The sequence below is a fragment of the Branchiostoma belcheri genome, unplaced genomic scaffold (assembly GCF_001625305.1).
Source record: "Branchiostoma belcheri isolate BF01 breed outbred unplaced genomic scaffold, Haploidv18h27 scaffold81, whole genome shotgun sequence".
NCBI classification, from domain to species: domain Eukaryota; kingdom Metazoa; phylum Chordata; class Leptocardii; order Amphioxiformes; family Branchiostomatidae; genus Branchiostoma; species Branchiostoma belcheri.
In genome coordinates, this window is record NW_017804476.1 from 376985 (window position 1) to 398772 (window position 21788).

Here is a 21788-nt window from a genome sequence, read left to right on the forward strand (position 1 = left end):
ATTTGAAAACGTATGCAGATGTGCAGAAATAAATATAGACTTAGTAAATTATAAAAGCATGTAACATTTTGCGTTTTTCTTTATTCCTTTTTTCAAGATGCTATACAGCATTTCATGTACTTAGAATAGTCGTCAATTTTGTCTTTCTCTTAATTGTAACATACCTGTTTCGCGCTTTAATTGCATCTGTGTCATTAACTTTTGTGACTCACAACGAAACGAGATGGCGTTAGCTCATAAATATTTCATAACTTTTTCCTATATTACGATCTATCTAGCGTTATATCAGTTACATCGTGGCGTCATTTGGTTGGTATCTTGAGCGTATATACTTGGTAGTGCCGCGAATACATGTTACAGCGTACAATTGACGTCTTTAAACAACAACATGGCAAGAAAAGGGAGCTAATAGTATTTTTTTGGGGGGGGGGTTGCTTATAGTTGCCTTCTCCTACAACATGTAGTCCTTACTCATGTATATATACATTAGATTATAACGTATCGTATGGCTTCTTGGTCCTTTATATTTTAGATATATGTACGTACACATTAGCATATTTATGCAACACTACTTATTCACATACATTTTTGCGATACCGAGTATATATACGTAGATCTTTACATTTTTAGATTGACCGTAACGGACACATTCTTGGATATATCTGAATCATATAATAGATTGACATCAACAGCGTTAAATATATTTGTTATGTATATAACAGCCTCCAGTTTAATTCTGGACTTCCAATTTAAATTCCGGACTAATTCCCATATCTCAGCAACCTTACATCTAGATGGGCTAATATCATAAACTATAGGTAAAAATTATGTAAGAAATATGTGTATGTAGTGGCCATCTAGGACTCCTTGGGGATTAACCCAATTCTGCAGAATTCTGGCTCATGTTCAGAATCATTCTACATATTTCTTACATTATTTTTACCTATAGTTTATGATATTAGCCCATCTAGATGTAAGGTTGCTGAGATATGGGAATGTCCGGAATTAAACTGGACGTCCAGAATTAAACTGGAGGCTTGTATCTATATTAGAGAGTAGAAGACTCAGCTTGGGGGAAGCCGGCAGTTTTCGCATGTTTTCATGATGGGGTGAAAGTCTTCCACCTGTAGAGTCACGTGTTGGATGTCGTACTCCAGGTTGACCTGTGCTGTAGCCTCCCGCATGACCTGCTGGGGGTCTGCCGACGGGTCTGGAACAGGGAGACACGTGTTTTTTTTTTATTCCAACATTTTTTTTATTCCAACATGTAATCACCAGACGTGGTGACGACACACTCAAGTTTTTTCAACTTATATTAATGTCGCTACCAACACAAGGGTAAAATACATGACAGGACAATACTCATTTACACCTGAGCTAAGTTAGGAAAGCCGTGTAAAGTGCCTTTCCCAAGGGCACAAGATCGGTGGCATGTCAGGACTCGAACCCGGGACTCTTAGTTCCGAGTCGCGCACTCTGCCGCCACGCCACACGACCCCACATTTATCCAACATTTATTACAAGACATGGGGACGACACAAGTTTTTTCAACTTATTTCATGCCGCGTCCAACGCAGACAATCGCATGAATCATTTTCACTTGAGTAAAGCAAGGAAATTCATGGAAATTGCCTTTACCAAGGGCACAAGATCGGTGGCATGGCAGGATTCGAACTCGGGACCTCTTGGTTCCGAGCCAAACGCTCTGTCATTACGCCACACGACCTCACTGTTTGTTTTTGTTTCAACAGTAGGATTTGTTTAGGATTTGTTATCAATACTTTACAAAAGATACTTCTCTAATGCATCGTGATGGCAAAAGGTACACTTGCATTTGGGGAAGTAAATTGTTTCGGGACAATTTATTGTGTGTGGATGGCGTTCAGTACCAAGGACAGACGAGTTTTCTTGTGTATGGATGGCGTTCATCACCTAGGACAGATATATGTTAGCCTGTTTGTGGATGGCGTTCAGTACCAAGGACAGATATGTTTGCTTGTGTGTGGATGATGTTCAGCACCGAGAACAGATGTGTTTGCCTGTGTGTGGATGGCGTTCAGCACCAAGGACAGAAATGTTTGCCTGTGTGTGGATGGCGTTCAGACAGATGTGTTTGCCTGTGTGTAGATGGCGTTCAGTACCAAGGACAGATATGTTTGCCTGTGTGTGGATGGCGTTCAGTACCAATGACAGGTATGTTTGCCTGTGTGTAGATGGCGTTCAGTACCAAGGACCGATATGTTTGCCTGTGTGTGGATGGCGTTCAGTACCAAGGACAGATGTGTTTGCCTGTGTGTAGATGGCGTTCAGTACCAAGGACAGACATGTTTACCTGTTTGTGGATGGCATTCAGCACCAAGGACAGATATGTTTGCCTGTGCGTAGATGGCGTTCAGTACCAAGGACAGATATGTTTGCCTGTGTGTAGATGGCATTCAGTACCAAGGACCGATATGTTTGCCTGTGTGTGGATGGCGTTCAGTACCAAGGACAGATATGTTTGCCTGTGCGTAGATGGCGTTCAGTACCAAGGACAGATATGTTTGCCTGTGTGTAGATGGCATTCAGTACCAAGGACAGGTATGTTTGCCTGTGTGTGTAGATGGCGTTCAGTACCAAGGACAGATATGTTTGCCTGTGTGTGGATGGCGTTCAGTACCAAGGACAGATATGTTTGCCTGTGTGTGGATGGCATTCAGCACCAATGACAGGTATGTTTGCCTGTTTGTGGATGGCATTCAGCACCAAGGACAGATGTGTTTGCCTGTGTGTGGATGGCGTTCAGCACCAAGAACAGATATGTTTGCCTGTGTGTTGATGGCATTCAGCACCAAGGACAGATATGTTTACCTATGTGTGGATGGCATTCAGCACCAAGGACAGATACGTTTGCCTGTGTGTTGATGGCATTCAGCACCAAGGACAGATATGTTTACCTGTGTGTGGATGGCATTCAGCACAAAGGACAGATGATACGTTTGCCTGTTTGTGGATGGCGTTCAGCACCAAGAACAGATGTGTTTGCCTGTGTGTTGATGGCGTTCAGCACCATGAACAGATGTGTTTGCCTGTGTGTGGATGGCGTTCAGTACCAAGGACAGATATGTTTGCCTGTGTATGGATGGCATTCAGCACCAAGGACAGATATGTTTGCCTGTGTGTGGATGGCGTTCAGCATCAAGGACAGATATGTTTGCCTGTGTGTGGATGGCATTCAGTACCAAGAACAGATATGTTTGCCTGTGTAGATGGCGTTCAGTACCAAGGACAGGTATGTTTGCCTGTGTAGATGGCGTTCAGTACCAAGGACAGGTATGTTTGCCTGTGTGTGGATGGCATTCAGCACCAAGGACAGATGTGTTTGCCTGTGTGTGGATGGCGTTCAGCACCAAGAACAGATATGTTTGCCTGTGTGTGGATGGCGTTCAGCACCAAGGACAGATGTGTTTTCCTGTACCTGTATGGATGGCATTCAACATGTTTGTGTTTTGATATCAGCGCCATGTTTCCTGTGTGGATTGTGTTCAGCACCAAGGACAGACCTCGCTCATTGGTGTATTGCTTCTCTAGCTCTCTACTCTAGTTGCAGCTCCATGTTGCATTGCAATACAGTATTTTGTCTCACATAGCCCGGTGTCTCCTATCCATACTTTGCCCCAGCTAGGTTTATAACAGTACTGAAATTCCATTGTTCAGCACCACAAAATAATTATAACCACCCAAACACCAATCGTCATACGTTGCCACCGTCCTATCGGACGTTGACCTTGCTACTGACCTTTGACTATGTGTGAGGTGAGGACGAAGTGATGATCACACAGGATCCAGACGTGCAGGTCGTGCACCTGCACCACTCCGTTCACCCTGCCCAGAGTCTCAGCCACCTCACCAAAGTCAAGCTGACGCGGGAAACCTGTTGGACAATGGTACAGTTGCGTCAGTTCCTAGAGCCGGGGAGATCGTCAACTTACCAACTACAACGCCAAACCACAGGCGCTAGGCCACCGAGGTCTTGTTGAAAACTATGTTGTTTTAGTGAACCATTAAAACTATTTTACAACTTGACACTCAGTCCGTTGCAATCACAATACACAAGGAATGAACATTATCCGTTGAAAGATTCCCGAGAATCATACACTCTGACAAACACCGTGAGCTCGGTCCGTTGAAACCTTTTGCTGTAGATGGCATTTACAGACCCTCCAAGAAACAGTTGCTCAAGCAAGTGGATATGATTTGGAAAACGGTCAGACGTTTCAGGGAGCATCCACTACCTTTCGCCAGTGACAATGGAGAGATTTCAAAATCATCAGGTTTATATAATAAATACGAACTATTTGTTGATACGCAAATGAAGTGAAAGAGAAATGAAGCTTTTACAGATACTTTTTGCACCTCATCTTAGTTTCCTATCTTTCTATGAGCATGACACGGTGTCTTGTATTTGCACTGCCGCGTGGTGTACAATGAGTGATTGATTGATCAACAGAATAACAGATTTGTATTCATTTTTCGTGCGCTAGAGGATCTATAGCTACGAAACATTTTGACGTAATTGAAACGTGGAGTTTTTGACAGCAGTTTGCCAAAGAACTGGTTGTGACTGGAACACAGAACACACAAATGTTGGAGGGATGGGGGGAAAACGGCAAACTTAATTGAAACTGTGCGTATACGTGGCAATAAAAATGCAACTGTTGATAAGGATGAATAGCAAAGTTCTTTCTATCACAACCATTTATTTTTCAAGCCAACGTCTCGATGACCTTCTGTCATCTTCATCAGGGCAATTCTGACTGGTTTACTGTGCACTGACACTAGATGTTGCTTGGTGCGTAGTGCACTAAAGGTGTTACATAGTTTATAGTGCACTTAAGCTAGTTTTGTCTGTCTACATCTAGTGTCAGTGCACAGTAAACCAGTCAGTATTGCCCTGATGAAGATGACAGAAGGCCATCGAAACGTTGGCTTGAAAAATAAATGGTTGTGATAGAAAGAACTTTGCTATTCAGTCGTTTACCAACCTGATGAAATTATTTACGGATGTTGATAAGGATTTTTAAAAATGCACTCTTATTTCCAGCTTTAAAAAAAGGGTAAATTCTTAGCTAATCTATGTAGGTACAGAAGTGAAACATGAAGCAGACAGAGATTAATTAAAAACCAACAAAATATGGAAAAAGTAAAGGTAATAATCTTATCGGAACAGTTTGACTTTCGGTGTCATGACTTTTACCTACGTCACGATTCAGAGTGCCAGGGGCGGCGGTCTGATTTAATTTAGATAATCCGTCAGTAAGAAAGACATATTGGTCGCCTGCGGTTCCTGTCTGATATGCCAGGCAGCGCTGCTGATAAGAGTGGAGTCATTTCTTCTGTATCTTTCATCTCAGAGATCTCAGACAGAATTGTAGGGGTTTTAAGTGATGTAGCTTTATAACGCCGCAAGCGATTGGTTCTAGGTGGGGCTCGCAAATTTGTCCCAGTTTGATATCAACGATAGATCTGGAAGTGCCTTGAAAAAGTAGACTTTACTGAGTTTATTGAGATATCCTCTAGCATCTTTATGGTGATATTCTTTCATAGCTTGTCAAACAATACGAATACATTAAACAGATATGAACATAATTATAAAATAAAAACAAATGAAATATATATCAACTAAAAAAGATCACATACTTTTGCACACATACCCTACAGGAAGGAGGGATCGAAAGAGAGGGATGGATGGATGGATGGATGGATGGATGGATGGATGGATGGATGGATGGATGGATGGATGGATGAGATAGACAAGTAGGAAGAAGAAATTTCCTTGCTTTCACTGCACAGGGTTTGGTGAATAAGGGGAAGGAGGAATGAAGAGACAGAGTGGGAACATTATCGGAACAGACCCCAAAATAATAAGGAAAATCCTTTTTATTTCCTTTTTTTGTAACTATGAGTCATTTGAGTCAAGTGGATATCTTTTGAGTAATTTGAATCGAAATTGGAACTCTGAGTTAATTGACTCAAAACCGGAACTTTGACAACTTTATTTGAGATGCATGTAGGCCGCAGCTTACTTAGCCTCCATCGCAGACTTGTGGGGCGGCGTCGTTGATTTTTGCGGGGAGCAACGCGAGTTATGCCGCGGAGCGACGGTTTTGCCACCGAGAGAGTTTGCCGGGGAGAGAGCGTTGGGCGGTGAAAACCTCTCTCCCCCGTAGCGATAATTTAGGCAGGCGGGCGAAGGGCTGTCGGCTGCCGAAGGAAAACGGCTAACGGCCCGATACTAGTTTGGCATCAAGGGTAGCCTTTACCAAGCACAGGCGAGTTATGCCACGGACCTATCTCCAGCTAACTTCCTGTATTACGTTTAGTCTTCTTTTGCCACCGTGAGCGAAGAAACCTAAAACCACCCCGAAGCGCGGTAATATTGAGGACTGGTTGGCGGCCCCAAACGCTCTCGGCGCCGAAGGGATAGCGCTGAGCTCACGGCGGTCTGGTTAATGCTTCGGTCCCAATTGAAAAAAGGGGCCCTGCCGGGTAGTCCCCGGGCTGTTTTTGGCACTTTCGGGCGTGACCCGTACGTGGCCCCGTTGGACACCATTCGGCTACCGGGCTATTTTTTTGGCCCGGCGGAGGCCCGAGAAGAATTTAATTCTGACTTAAATTCTACCCGGGCCCCGCTGACAAAAAGACGCCGTGACCTCATCGTGAGAACACCGACAGATACCCCTCCGGTTGCCGGCAGTCCATCGGGACACATTTGTTACGTCACAGACCAGATGAACAGAATAAAGGTGTGTACTTTGTAAACCCGGGTAAAATGTGTGACGTCACAGATCAAATGATCACAACAAAAGCGTGAATTCTGCATTAAGTATAGATCAGTACAAGACATACTTGTCAGAGAATCTGCCGGGTGCCTGCCGGAGACCGTCCATAGAGGGTGACAAAATTTTCAACAAAATGCTACTGAAGGAAACTTTTAATTGTGACCACGACAGCCGATACCCGCCCGACTCCTGAGCCCGACCGGGACCGGCCGGGGCTACATCCCTGACGGGCACCGGCGCAATTGGGACCGAAGCTTAACCAGGCTACAAGTCTGCGAAGGAGGCTACAGCTTACCCTGCATGATGGCGATGAGTAGGTCGCGCATGACGCTGATGGTGGTGATGAGGACCAGGACGGAGAACACGTACGTGCAGATGGGGTCAACCACCTTCCACGCAGGCTGCAGAAATACACACAAAATACGTACAGATAATCTCAAGCAATCTGTTAATACAGCAGGCATTATTAACCCTTGTTCTGCTGGCATTTTTACACAACATTTTATAATAATTTCATGTCTTAATCAGGACATAGGCCCTTGACGTTTTTGCGTTGCGGCGGCGTAGTTACTTCCACTTTCATCTTTGCTCTGTTTCTTCTTCCTCTTCTTCTCCAAACAAATAAGGTTAATGACCTGAACCAGACGTCTGTTACCATTGCAACTAGTGTTGGGTTACATCATGTTGCAATTTTATAATAGGAGGGATTTAGACTCCTGTCACCATATAGATGAATGCGTTTGAGTAAGAATTAACAGAGCAGACCATGTGTGAAGGTAAACATTATATGCATTTGCTTTCTAAATGTTACCTTTCTAGTTTTTTGTGTGTTTTTGGCGCATCTTATTACCTGGATATTTGACCTTGATCGACGTAGTCGACATTGTCATTGTGTTTTGAACATGCAAATCGCATGCAAATGAGTCTGTGATTGACAGGTGTGCAGACGTACCCTGACGTAAATGATGCAGGCCGCTAGATATGCAAATTAGTGTGTGATTGACAGTTCTGCAGACGTACCCTGACGTAAATGATGCAGGCCGCTAGATATGCAAATTAGTGTGTGATTGACAGTTCTGCAGACGTACCCTGACGTAAATGATGCAGGCCGCTAGATATGCAAATTAGTGTGTGATTGACAGGTCTGCAGACGTACCCTGACGTAAATGATGAAGACCGCTCGATATGCAAATTAGTGTGTGATTGACATGTGCGCAGACGTACCCTGACGTAAATGGTGCAGACCGCTCGATGTGCAAATTAGTGTGTGATTGACAGGCATGCAGACGTACCCTGACGTAAATGATGCAGGCTGCCAGGAGCACCCCGAGACTCTGCAGGAAGTCTCCCAGGACGTGGATGAAGGCGGCTCTGACGAGGATGCTCTTGCTCGGCGCCTTGAAGGGATCGGACGGGAAGCCGAAGAAGGCGCGGACTCGCTCCCAGAGGTCGTCCGGGTTGTGGAAGCCGTCGGGAAGCTCGCGGTCCCCGTGGCTGGTGTTACCGTGACTGTGCCCGTGGCCGTGCCCCGCGTGTGCCTGCTCGTGCAGCACGTAACCAAGGCTGGAAAATGGTCATTCAGGTGAAATATTGAACGGATTCATCATTAACACTCTCCTGCTCAGGCCCTATTCCCACTAGGGTAAAATTGTCGATCCGGCTTGAAGCCAGCTCGAAGCCGGATCAAAGCGAATCAATTTGCCTCGATGCAGACATTATCCTAGACGCTGTTCTTGCTTCTGCATTCAAAACATATCAAAAACATTCAAAAGAACTTTGAAGTAATATACGTCTACAAAAAATCCAGGATATGCCCCGGGATTGTTTAACCAACAATACACTACTAGTGAATATCTAGCCTCCACCAGGCCTTTCTACGGGAATACGGATCGTAGAATTCGTCGATCAAAAAGAGAGTAAAATTGGCCAAGGGAGTCCGGCCGCGGGGGGTAGTTTCATTCCCTCCGAAGTGCGCGGCCAGTCAAACCTACAAGGTGGCCAAACTCCCCTGGCAAATTGTCTCCTATATATGGCCATATATACTAGTAGGCAGCGTAGTTAGTCTAATAGAGACCAGTGAATATCTGTGTCTATTGTAAAGTGTGTAACACTCGTGAACGTAGCTAGGACCCCTACCGACTTTTGAGCCCTTTCAAAACTAAGTTTTGTAGGACTCACATGGTGTTGACGATGACGCCCATGACTGCTGTGACTAGCATGATGTTCCCGTGGATGTGGTACGCTCCCTTCACCAGCCGCATGGTGGCGCAGTAGACCAGCACACCCGTCACGATCCACACGATTATGATGGACGTGAGAGAACCCACCACCTCTGTATGTTGGGACGTCGGAATAGGAAAACGTAATCAACATACTATGTTCAAAATCATCTTTATTTTAAACAAGATAAATGAGATACAGGACAGCCCTTTATCTCTTTAATTCACAGGGGGGGCAGGGCAGCTAAAAGAAATACATACAGTTTGCTTATTGCCTCTGGGGAAGGAGACATCCTTCCGCGGAAGGGTTTTGTGAGAGATTTAGATTTTCATGTTCGCAGCTGTTTCTCGCGTTTGGGTGGACGGATTTTTTTGGGACTCGGTATATGTTTTGCTATTGGGCTGTAGATTATGCACGTTCTTTTGTTTTTATTGTATATGTGTTTTCGGGCGTGAAAATGGTGCCTTTTGGTGGCCCCAGAACACCCCTTTGAGCGTGAAAATGGTCGCGACCGTTGACCTTTAGCGTGTTTAAGCTATTCTCGGTCTGGTCCACGTATATGACCCCTCACACAGAGGGGTGTCCGGTCTCGATAAATTCTTTGTTTAAACCCTATTTAAAAATATACAATAAAAAGGCCGGAGGTATAAAATCTCAGATTTTACTTGTTTTTACTTAGTAAATTGCAAGAGAAAACAAAGGCTTAGTCTCTGTCAAGAACAGTCTCACTTCGGGTCCTCAAATGTTGACAAGAAAACGCAAGTTAACAACAAACAAACAAACAAACACAAACAAGTTTATTAGACAAACAAAATGGCGGACTCACGGACGCGTAGCCAGCCATACGTCATCCGTCTCGTCCGGGCTCGCGAGGACAGCCGGATGGAAGCGAGGCTCAACAGGAACGAGGCTACGTCAGCCAGCACATGCGCAGCGTCGGTCTGTACGACAAGACTCCCGGCAAGGTACCCGCCTGGACACGTTCAGCACAAAAAATGACAGGTTTTGGACAAAACTTGTGCTTTTCAGTATGTAGTTCTGTTCTCACAGAATGATGGTTCATAATGATCAAAGCATATTAGGCCACACTTACTTAATTTTATGGATGACATCCTCCGAAGACCCTCAAAGTAGTGCGCGCGGTCGAATAAAAAAAAATCCAGCCGAAAAAAATGCTGCTAAACCACAGGAATACAAAGCTGGTGTTGTGAATTTGTGGTAGTGCATAACGACGTTTACGACAATTTGGCACATGCAGGCCTTTTATGGCATTTTTGAGTGGGCACTGTACTGAGTTCTGCCATCCTCCGTACGTAGTCACCGCCGGCTCCCTATTGTCTCTAGGTACCATGGACTACAGAGGATGGCACCCATGCAAGAGCCTCAGAGGAGGTCATGTTTTTTAGAACAGGCGAAATTCAATGCGCGTGAGGATGTCATTCATGAAATCAAATCAGTGTGGCCTTATGTATATCAACAAACAATGACGTATAATTTCAGCATAATTTTGTATGTTTTATTTATTATCATTATTGCTAGAAGTAATCATTATTATTGTTATTTTATTTTATGTTGCTGGACTCCAGGAAGAATAGTATGGAATTTTCCATACTAATCGAGATCTCAATAAACAAACAAACAAACAAAGTACCTATTAGCTCCATGACAACAAAGAAGAGTGACAGACAGGTGGCGATGGCCAGTTTTCTGAAAGCCTTTCTGTTTTCCTCCTCGGGATTTTCCGGGCGAATCGCGTGGCAATGGAAGGCTTCGGGTCCAATCTGTGAAGAGAAAGATACAGCAAAATTTACATGCGGTCTAGTGGTCTAATATAGATCCAACAATAGTCCTGTAAGCGTATTTAAAACGTAGTATTCTTAATGCCATCCACACATAAGCAAGCATAGGAATGACTAACATTCACACAAAACCAATATGTCTCTTCTTGGTGCTGAACTACATACAGGCAAACACAGCTGTCCTTGGTACTGAACGCCATCCACACACAGACAAACATATCTGTACTTGATGCTGAACGCCATCCATACATAGGCAAACATATTTGTCCTTTGTACTGAACATCATCCACACACAGGCAAACATATCTGTCCTTGGTACTGAACGCCATCCACATACAGGCAAACACATCTGTCCTTGGTACTGAACGCCATACACACACAGGCAAACATATCTGTCCTTGGTACTGAACGCCATCCACACACAGGCAAACACAGCTGTCCTTGGTACTGAACGCCATCCACACACAGGCAAACATGTCTGTCCTTGGTGCTGAACGCCATCCACACACAGGCAAACATATCTGTCCTTGGTACTGAACGCCATCCACGCACAGGCAAACACAGCTGTCCTTGGTGCTGAACGCCATCCACACACAGGCAAACATGTCTGTCCTTGGTGCTGAACGCCATCCATGCACTAGAAAATGCTTGAACTTAACAATGAACATCTTCTATTGCTACTGATCCTTTCACTGTTACTAAATGCTACTTGTTTCAGCGTATTTTGTTGCATTTCTAGCTATACAGAACCGGAAAACACAGAGTTCGACATGCTCTGAGAAAGGGAAAATATGTTGAGGACATATTCCACCCTACCGGAAAACGCTTGGCCCCTCGCCCGTTGTTCTGATGCCGCCCGTTCTCTTTAGACTCGGCCGCTAGCGCTGCCGTCTCCACCGTGGATAGGCTGCCTTCCGACATAATGTCTGAACCTGAAGACATAAACAAGGTGAACGGTAATAGTTTCATTGCCTTACAAACATGAAAACGTTAGACAAAATTGGACGTTGTCGGGAAATAATGCTAGCGTTCTAGGACTAGCTGTAGAGCTCTGTAGAGCTTCACAATTTTTTTCAATGCATACTACAAGAAATACTGACAGAAAAAAAAACTATGGGCGCTACAGTGGGCTCTGAAGTCCAAATCTGGTCTATGAAAAATACCACATCTGGTTTGATAAACACATGAACTGTAGTTCTATTTTCCCTCAAATAACTTGACTATCATGTCGGAATCATGGCACACATTGGTCGTTACGGTAGAAGCACAACCCCAAAGCCACCATCACCGCAGAACAACGGGGATATAACCTTACCTTTGGTTGCTGGGCCGGCTTTTCGGGTAAGGGTAAAGAGGGATGAATAAAGTAAGTACACCTCTTTTGAAACACCTCTTTTCAAGAATCATTAAGGTAGGGGGATTGAAAAAATATTGAACCAATTAATCCAAAATATTGCAAAGCAAGGGTTCATAAATACACCGTCAACACAACTTAATACCGCATAAAATAACTCGCTACCACAGTGGAGGATAACACAATGCCACAAATCCAGACAACCACCTAGCCCCAAGAAGTGGTAGGAAAGGTACAGTAGCTAGAAAGGCCAACATTTTCTCAAGAGCAAATGCAGTACATCTCACCAATTCTTCTTCCCATTCCAAATTCCATGCAATCCATACCACCCTGTAGTTGCTTGGGGATTACCTTTTCATAGAGCCCTGTATCTGTTTGATTACCCTAAATTTGATCACATTATCCCAGCAGCCAATCAGCAAGGATAAACACTACTCCCACCTGATGAGAAAGAACGTCATATGTGCCAAATATGGGCATGCATGCCACTTGTGCTAAATATGGTCATGCATGCCATACATGGTAAAAACCCTAATAAAACAATTTCAAAAGCCTATATCCAAAATGATGAAGAAAAAAAGGGTATTTGACCACCCATACCAAATTTCACGTCACTTAGCCCCAAAATGAAGAAGTTGAATCCATTTGACGATATGGCAGGAGAAGGAGAAAAAACAATACATTTCACCAATACTATAGTATGTATGAAATGTAAATATGTGCGTGACACTTTCTATTTTCTTAGAAATTATGAACTTCTTACCATCTGAAGGAAGAGTATCTGGCGTATCTGGAGCTCTCCGCAACTCTCTGCTGTTAACACTATCGATCCCCATCAACTGGTCGATTTCAACCTCTAGCGACTTATATCTTAACTGCAGGCGGCCTGCCTCGCGATAGTACTGTTCCAGCTCCGCTTCCAAGATGGCGGCTTGTAAGACGTCAGTAGTCAAAGCTAGAAAGTTGTGAACACACATGAGAAATTGTTCATACATTCAACAAGACTGGTAATGAAAACATACATTGCCATGGCGACGGTGGTTGCTGTTAGGGTTATTGTTTGCATGGCACTGACATGATTTCATGATTTTGAGGAAGTCTTGGTACCCTCCACTCCCCTGAGTGTATAGTGAACGAGCCCCGGGGTCACAGAAAGTAGGGCATCAGGTTTTCCCAAGGGTTTTCAGGAATGTGGGCATGTCAACAAAGAGAGCTGGGAGACATTCCTGTGGACATTCCATGCCTGTGGACAAAATGCCTGTACAACTCCTAAAATTCTTGCGAACTGCACACAATACTGTACCATTAGGCTCCTCCCTGAGACGTCGCCAAAAATTGCAGCATAACAAAGTTTTTACGAATGTTCTTAACGATACACACAATAAAAAGTAAGATTTTACGATATGGCAAATAACAATAAGCTAAGTATCAACTAGTGCATCAATATAATAATATTTTACGACTTATTACAGGTTTTACTGTAGGTGAAATCTGTTTTGTTTTGGCCGGCGTCACTTTGACGCTGCCATGTTGAATTTGACGTCATGCATGCGCCATCCTCTGATTGTTTACGTTACGTCTACACGCCAATGTCAACTATTGTTCTACGGTCTTACTGTCGAGGTTTCGAGGTAGTACAATTTATTCACAGTAAAATAATTGAGTAATGACAATTTGCTACTGGCTATTTTTGGAAACAAATAGCCAGGGGCTGAATCAAGGAAGTTATGTTAATTACACAATTGCTAATTAACATAATTGCTGCCCCAAACTGAATGACTGAGTCACCCACCACCTGTGACATTATATTACAATCCAGATGTGGTAAAAAGTTGAACTTTGCATCAAATGAGGCCCTTTTGCAGTCATACGTCACAGCTAATCACACCTCCTATAATAAGATGTATCGACATGTACAGTTTCTGTACCGTTCCAAGAATTGTATCGTGCCAGTGACGATAGGGGGACCCCAGAAAGTGCGAAATGGCACGAAATGAAACGAAATGAAACAAAATAGGTATGGAGTTAAGCCGTCCGTACGTTGGAACGGCGACGATAGTTTCCGCTCGACGTGCAAACGGCAACGTTAAGATTGATGGTATTCTTAGAACCGCAACGTTATAAGATTGATCAGGGCACGTTTAGAATAAAGTGACCGCAACATTATAAGATCGATCGGGGTACGTTAAGAATAAAGTGACCACAACGTTATAAGGTACGTTAACAATAAGTTGAGTTTTGATTTGAGCAGTCAAAGTGTGCGGACGTGTTTCTTTGTGGTCTCTGTCTGTCCTAGTGGTATGCCCACGGGGAGGAAGTTTATCACCAGCCGCGTCCCTTACATGTAAACACAATGAAATGAAATAGATAGCAAGGAACGGAACTGTTTAAAATTACATTTCGTTCCATTTCGTCCATTTCGCACTTTCTGTACACCGCGATAGGGCCAGGATCGGCCGGTAGGCTAGTACACACCCACTAGCACTTAGAGAAGCAGACAGCTCAAGAGGCCTTATATTTCTAGGGGGGGGGGGGAAACCACACCTGCGGTTTTAACCCCCCGTTCCCTTCTAGTCATATCAGTCTTTTGTTGTTGGGGTCGGGAATACGATGGTCAAGTTCAATAATGGGCATTCTAGCGGCTTTTTAAGGTACTACAGCGGCACTTTCGGGGTGCATAACACACGCCAAAAGAAATAACTATAGAAAAACCAATACAAATTACAAACGACGAACATATGATATGTGTAATTAATTAACCTCTAATTGTAATTATTCATATTTGTTTATTCAGAATTGTAACAACACAATACAAAGTGTGCACTAGGCAGCAAGTATGCTGATAGCGTGCACACCTAACACATACCTGGACATAAAAGTTTTTAAAAAAATAGTTAGAACAAGATATATACACAAATAACATTATCTAATAATTTACATCTGCAATTAAAATCAATTTTATAACTGAACAGCAATTGAATGTTTAGTGTGGCTCAGCTGGAAGAGGCACAGAATCTTTTTGATTTGGCAATGAACATGTGGAGTGCATCTGTGAGTTTTGTATTTATATCAAAGTTATAAGCTGGAGACCCCTGGAGCAGGAGAGATGTGGTTAGATGTTGTTGATTATTCCTATACATACCTTTGTCTCGAGTGAGATTGTAGGCAGAGTTGTATGCTCTTGCGAAGCCGACCCAACTCTTTTCTCTGTCGGACCTGCGAACACAACAAGATCTATATCAGTAACTAGCAGACGTGCAAAGAAAGAAGCATTGTATAGTATTTTTTTTCAAAGCCGGCTGAATGAATGCACGAGTTGTTCAAAAAGCTCAGTCAACAATTTTTCCGTGCCCAAAAGCCATACTGTAAATAATGGCATACTGATTCCACAAGACATAAGTCTTTATATTACAAAATCATGCCCAAAGGCTAATTAGCTTTTACAGAGTCAAAGATATTATACGGTACAATAATACTTAATAGGGAACAGACAACTACTGTCTGGAAAATTTATATTTCTACTGCTACTCTTTGAATTATGCGGGCGAAGTCAACAACCATGTCCTTTGGTTTCTAACATCCGTACTAATCAATTGAATGTTTTACCATTTAGATTTAGGCCACAGCAATTAAATCTTATGGATGACATCCTCATCAAACTCCGAAACTAATGCGAGAGGGGAAAAAAACAAGGCGGGGCCCAAAAAATAAGATTTATACGTTTTCAAATTTTGACATCATAAACCTTGTTAACGAGAAATGATGCCTATATTGTGCTAGGTTTACTGCCAGCTAGTACAACATCCTGTACTAATACTGGAACTTTTCTGAGGAAACATGTCACTAGTACGTCACGTAAACTTTCCCCCGAGAGCCTTTGATTGGGCTGTGTGTTCACCGACAGTAATTTTAGCATAATCTCATACTTCATTAGGTTCCGGACATGTAGATTAGTCGCACTTCGAGGCGTTTCTCATTCAAACTGGGAATAGTATGAGGGCTACTTTTATCACATGGCTTCAGTTGATTTCGAGGTAGCCTCCTGTGCAGGCTCCGGGGCGGGTGGGAATTTTGATACAGCGTTTTGAAGAGATTTTAACGCGTCATTTTGATAGCAGGCCATCCCACAACCAGCCGCCGAGAGAAGGCTCCATTCCAACCACGGGAATTGTAGGATGGATGGCTATGTTAGATCAGCCATATGTAAGCTTAGAGTTAGCGCACATACATTAGAAATAGACAAGGGTAGATACAAACAATTGTCTGTTAACGACAGAATATGTAAATATTGTACAAGAAATGCAGTGGAGGATGAAATGCACTTTATTTGTCACTGCCCTCATTATAGCACCGAAAGAGATAGGTTATTTGAAATGGTCACCAAAATGTTCCCTAGCTTTATTCACCTTCCCAGCCTACAAAAAACTGCATTTCTAACACCTTCCAATTCATATATCTCGCAAAATGTCGGCCATTTCATACTCCACTGCACACGGAAAAATCAAACCCAACAATAACTACAAATGTATATCTAAAGTAGCATTAGCATGACTTATTACAATTTTTACTGTTTATTTCTTGTTATCATGTTCTTGCAATTAGCCCTCGGGCATGAATTTGCAATAAACTTTTAGTATTAAAATAGCGTTACAAACTCTTCAAAACGCTGTATCAAAATTCCCACCCGCCACGAAGCCTGCACAGGAGGCTAATTTCGAGGGACATCGGTCTATCTCACAGTTCTTGTGTTGTTGTAAGGGTTTCATGATGTTTTGATGTTTTGTATCTATGTTAATTCTATCACTCCATCGTGAGGTCACGATCCACCCTCAAGGCAAACTATAGTTTATTTTCACTATAAGGCCACACAGTATGGATGACGTCCTAGGGAGATCCTACATCTAACGCGAAAGCGCGAAGAAAAAAAGAAGGGCCGAAAAAAGCAAGATGCATAAATTTGAAATATACCAAGGGACGACAAATGTTAGTACACAAATTGAATGAGAGAACCCAGTGTAACAACTAACAAGTCTATTATTCGTCATGAAAACAGCAATAAATCAGTGGAACAGCAGTTGTCGTCTTGTCCTGTTTCTTTCCTTTCATCACATCTTCCCTTGTCCCACTGTCGTGACTCTTTGGTCATAGTTACAAGAAGCGGATTTTTTTTCTTCGAACAGGCCAAAATCAATGCGCGCGCGGACGTAAACAAAACAAAACAAGGGAAATCGTAGATTTCAAACCTCCGGGTTTTTTTGTGTTCTATTAGTTTAGGTTATTTGTTTGTGTGTAGTATGAAAGTTATGTGCGTAATATGTTTGTATGTGTTTGATGGCTACTGACGGTTGGTTCGGTATGGACTGTTGATTAACGTGTCTGACAGCCTGCACCGTTACCCGCGCCATTACCCCCGCCGTCATCCCGCGCCGTCATTGCTGCGCCGTCACCCAAAATTTTTATCGGAACCAGACACCCCTCTGTTTGACCCCTTTTGAATGCTAAGACCCAAAACTGCAACCGCCCCATTCCTTAACAACATGGTAATTACCATTTTCAGCATGGCGGGGGTGTCCGGAGCACTTAAAAACCTTTTATTTCGACGCCCATAAACACATATGCAATTAAACAAAAACGTTCTGCATCATCTGCAGCCCAATAGCAATACGTATACCGAACCACAGACAAATCCGTCCAGCCGATCGCGAGAAACAGCTGCTGACAGAAATGTTTCGAACCATAGTAAAACCTCCTCGCGGAAGGATATCTCCTTCCCCGGAGGTAACAAAACAAGACAAGACAAGATAAGTTCAGAATCTGACTGTAATAACTTGCACACCTTCCACTTGTAAGATAACTGTTACACCTTATATAATGGACGCTTTGCCGTATGTACATATATAATTACAGGTTAGATAAGTGTCCTGATTATTTACTGTTGCTCTGTGAACAAGCTCGCACACTGGGCGTTGATGTGTGGGCGTCCTAATTATTGCGTTTGTCTGCCGTCTCTTGAGTGTGGGGAGGGGGGTACCGGTGTTCTAGACAAACTATTGTACATTTTGTACCAAAAAGGACACAAAGCTACAATATCACCAGGATATAAATATATTTTAGTCAAACCCAAAAAAAAATAAGCAAGGAATTCCCGGAGGCTAATTACAAATAATAAAACATAAAAGAACATTGAAACAGAGTATAAAATAACTAAAGTCTACAGGATGAAGGTAGCTGTCTAGAACTATAACTACGTCTAAAACTATGTCTGAAGGGTTTGACTTCTCTTCTGTAAACTATGGAAGACGTAATGTCCCACCTTCTCCAAAATTTGTGGGTTTTGGGAAGTTAAAAGAAGAATAGTTTTTTCTTTGTAAGTTCAGAGAAATTGGGATAAATTCTAGAACTTTTAATAGTCAACTCATTTCGAGCGTTGTTATATAAAGAATAATTTTGCCATTTATAATTCAAGTGAAAAGTGTCGAACTCCATGACTTATGTAAGCATCATTAGTCAATAAAACATAACATGCTTCCTTCATTAAACCATCTGTTAAGACTTGTAAAATCGATGGAAGTAAAATTGGACAGGGGATTTTGCAACCAACTAGACAATTTCACTCAAATTGGCCAAGAAACACGGAAAAAGAGACTGGGCGCACGTGTCGCAAAGAATGTGGACCGTATTCTTGGAAATATGCATATTATGTATGCTCTTCTATTTGCCACATACGTACATATGCACAAGAAATTGGCCAAAGTCTGCCTTTTTTAGTCTAATTTGTCGACTGCATGCGGAATGCATTTGTACATTTGTGTTATGTGTCCTAGTCTTTTGAGACACAGTATTCGATTCAGCATATACTAGTATTTGACTTGATTGAACAATTTCGTCCGAAAGTTCGGCGTGTGCAACTGTTATTTTATTGTATTTTAGTACATTTGGCGTCGAAAATTCCGACGGATACATAGCACAGAAAAGCGTCCTTTTTTATATTCCACAACATGTAGTTACAAGACGTGGTGACGGCACACTCAAGTTATTTTCAACTCATATTAATGCCGCCACCAACACAGGGGACAATATCATACTAATTTTCACCCGAGCAAAGTGAGGAAAGTCATGTAAAGGGCCTTTCACAAGGGCACAAGATCGGTGGCATGTCAGGACTCGAACTCGGTACCTCTTGGTTCCGAGTTGAGCACTCTGCCGCTACGACCCCACGGCGACCTTGTTCTGGTTTCTAAAGATATGACCTCAGGCTTGATTTAACGTTATCCTACTGTGAGTTGACCGGTCAAGGAAGAAAGAAAGAATAACCTTCGATCTCTGTGACTTCGCAAACATTGTGATTTTTTGGGGGTGTAAACGTTGTAGCCTATGTAACCCAAGCTCCGGGGGGCTCCCTACATAGTCCGCCACCCAAGGGGGGCGGCTGGATGTTGGGCGGCCGGCAAAAGCAATTTAATCAGGCTATAAACGTTGCTTCTTCAGTGCAGAAAACAGAAACTAATAGACTGAACTTGTGGTAAACTTGTGGGATAGCCAGAGATAGGAGGGCAACATTATATGCAAAAGTTTTCGGGAAAATATTTTTAAAAGGCATCCAATGCAATTTTTAGGGCTTGGAAACCCGATTTTTCAAAGCCAATATCCTAGTCATGTATCTACTGAGTTGAAACAATACTATCCCAACGTATATTGACCCTCATGGACCAAAAATTCCCAAAATTCTGACGGAAAATGGTTACTGGAAGGGCCCTGGCCTGATTTTTTAGGGTACCACCCAGAAAATAAAAAGACTCATCTTGTGGCTTGTTTCTGCAGTTTTAAATACCCAAAGTCTGAAATGCTGACTCAAAAGTGCTAATGTGAAGCAGTATGTGCCATTATCACAAAGATTGCCTTTTTCAGAATATTTCCATTTTAGCTGCGCTAAAATCGCATTGCATTTCTTTAATGCTACCTGTACCAACCGGTGGGTGCGCCTGTAAACGTCACTTGTCCCCAATATGGCCTCGCTGTTACAGTCGCTATATCATATATAGCTTCGAGGCTTTTAACTTCGCCATAGGTTACGTAATTTCCAGCGTGTTCATCTGTTTGTCTATTTGTTTTAAAACGGAATTGTATGAAACGTTATGGAATTTCATTTTTCTATTGATGGCGGATAATCTTGAAAAGTGATTCTAAAAGATCCAAAAATAGTACTGTACGGACTGTGTGTACTGCGAATTGAACAGTTCCCGTAATATAATTTCTGACTCATAGGTACGTATTTTAGCGGTTAGTACCAGCCAACTTCATGTTATAAAACGTCTGTTTTCTAACTTTATTCTTATACAATTGCTATATATAGCCTGTAGCATGTTGTGGACGGTACATGTGCTGCTCTGGCTGAGTTTTTTCTTCAAGATTTCTGTCCACTTTGGTCGTGAATTAAGGTATTAAGTTAAGTAAACATCACTATTGTCACCATTTGACCTTCAGAATGGAATTCGAAGTTGTTCAACGAGTGCCTATGACCCAATGACTCGCACTTAAACAATGTTATTGGCTTTCATTTGTCAAACCCATGAAATACTACATAGTCCTTGCGCTTGAAGATGAAGCAGATAAGAATTCAAAACGCGCACTGTAGTGTTTGGGGAAAAAACTGAAAGACGGGAAAAAGTTGCCTTACCGGTCGTCGAAGAGCAGCGGGTTGATGAGCGTTCTCTCCACGGCACAGGCACCGAGCAGCCCGGCAGCGTCCCTCGGCGTGGCGTACAGTCGGTACCCGCGTTCATCGCTCCCGTAGTCCGTGTAGTTGTACCTGGCCTGACAACCCCGGCAGTACAGGCACACTCTCCTGCGCGTGACTTGCCCCTTCTTGGTGAAGTACAGGACCGTACCGGAGCCCCTATCGGAGTCGTCCTCGGACTGGGTCAAGGGTTGGACCGAAGAGCACAGCAGACACACCTTGGTGGGCGGAGCGAGGAAGACCTTCTCATCCATTTGTAAAGGTGGTCCCAGTAGAACGGATTATTCCCATTAATACAAACCATGTAATGGTTGCTTACTCGCTGTGGACACCGTGCATAGTGCTGGAACAGACCAGATTTCTACCACGTATTTCTTGGACCAACCAAAGACTTATAGTCTAGAGAACAGTCACCTTGTGACAGGGACACTCTCGTAATCAACTGTGAATCAACAAGTGTGCAAAAACTCGTTTATTTCGACCTTTTTGCCAGACTATTAGCTCGACCCGTGTGCAAAGTACCTCGGGGCTGTGTGCAAAAACAACAAGCCGAGGCCAACTACATGTACGTGTATTCTTCAGGTAACATCAGAGAAAAAGGCTATAAGTTTCGTACTGAAAGCCTAGTTGTATCTTATCCTTTAGATGGCTTAGATGACTTTTGGAAAGACAAAAGTAGGGAATTAAGTTTGTAAATAAGAAATCCAGCACAGTCTTAGAATGTTTAGAAGGTTCCTGCACTCATTCCGACACTGTCGTCACACTTTGCCCCGGGCCTAACTCGTTCGGCCGGTTTCGGGACTGACGAAGTTATTAAGGGGTGGTGTCAAAAATTAATCCGCAGACGAAACAAAATT

General features: G+C 43.0%; 1 protein-coding gene across 3 annotated transcripts; it reads right to left on the reverse strand.

Annotated features, from left to right (window-relative positions):
* Positions 1–1029: 1029 nt before the first annotated feature.
* On the reverse strand, positions 1030–21506 carry LOC109486606 (zinc transporter 2-like). 3 transcript variants are annotated; one of them, XM_019790471.1, is made up of 12 exons: positions 20872–21505; positions 15337–15410; positions 12958–13149; positions 12156–12173; positions 11657–11772; positions 10693–10822; positions 9868–10014; positions 9000–9153; positions 8114–8384; positions 7117–7222; positions 3779–3913; positions 1030–1210 (listed from the first exon to the last, which is right to left on the reverse strand). In XM_019790471.1, the coding sequence occupies exons 1-12, from the start codon at positions 21183–21185 to the stop codon at positions 1065–1067; spliced, it is 1803 nt and encodes a 600-aa protein (XP_019646030.1). In that variant the 5' UTR covers positions 21186–21505; the 3' UTR covers positions 1030–1064. The 3 variants fall into 3 exon arrangements, with proteins under 3 accessions (XP_019646030.1, XP_019646031.1, XP_019646032.1); XM_019790472.1 differs by lacking the exon at positions 12156–12173 and having other exon boundaries at positions 20872–21506; XM_019790473.1 differs by lacking the exon at positions 9868–10014.
* Positions 21507–21788: the final 282 nt, after the last annotated feature.

Bases quoted from the DNA above. Each gene is read 5' to 3' on its own strand.
- LOC109486606 (XM_019790471.1), bottom strand. From the start codon at position 21,185: ATGGATGAGAAGGTCTTCCTCGCTCCGCCCACCAAGGTGTGTCTGCTG. The intron at 15,411-20,871 runs GTAAGGCAACTT...TTGTGTTCGCAG, and splicing joins CCGCTGCTCTTCGACGACCG to GTCCGACAGAGAAAAGAGTT. The intron at 9,154-9,867 runs GTGAGTCCGCCA...CCCAACATACAG, and splicing joins GTATGGCTGGCTACGCGTCC to AGGTGGTGGGTTCTCTCACG.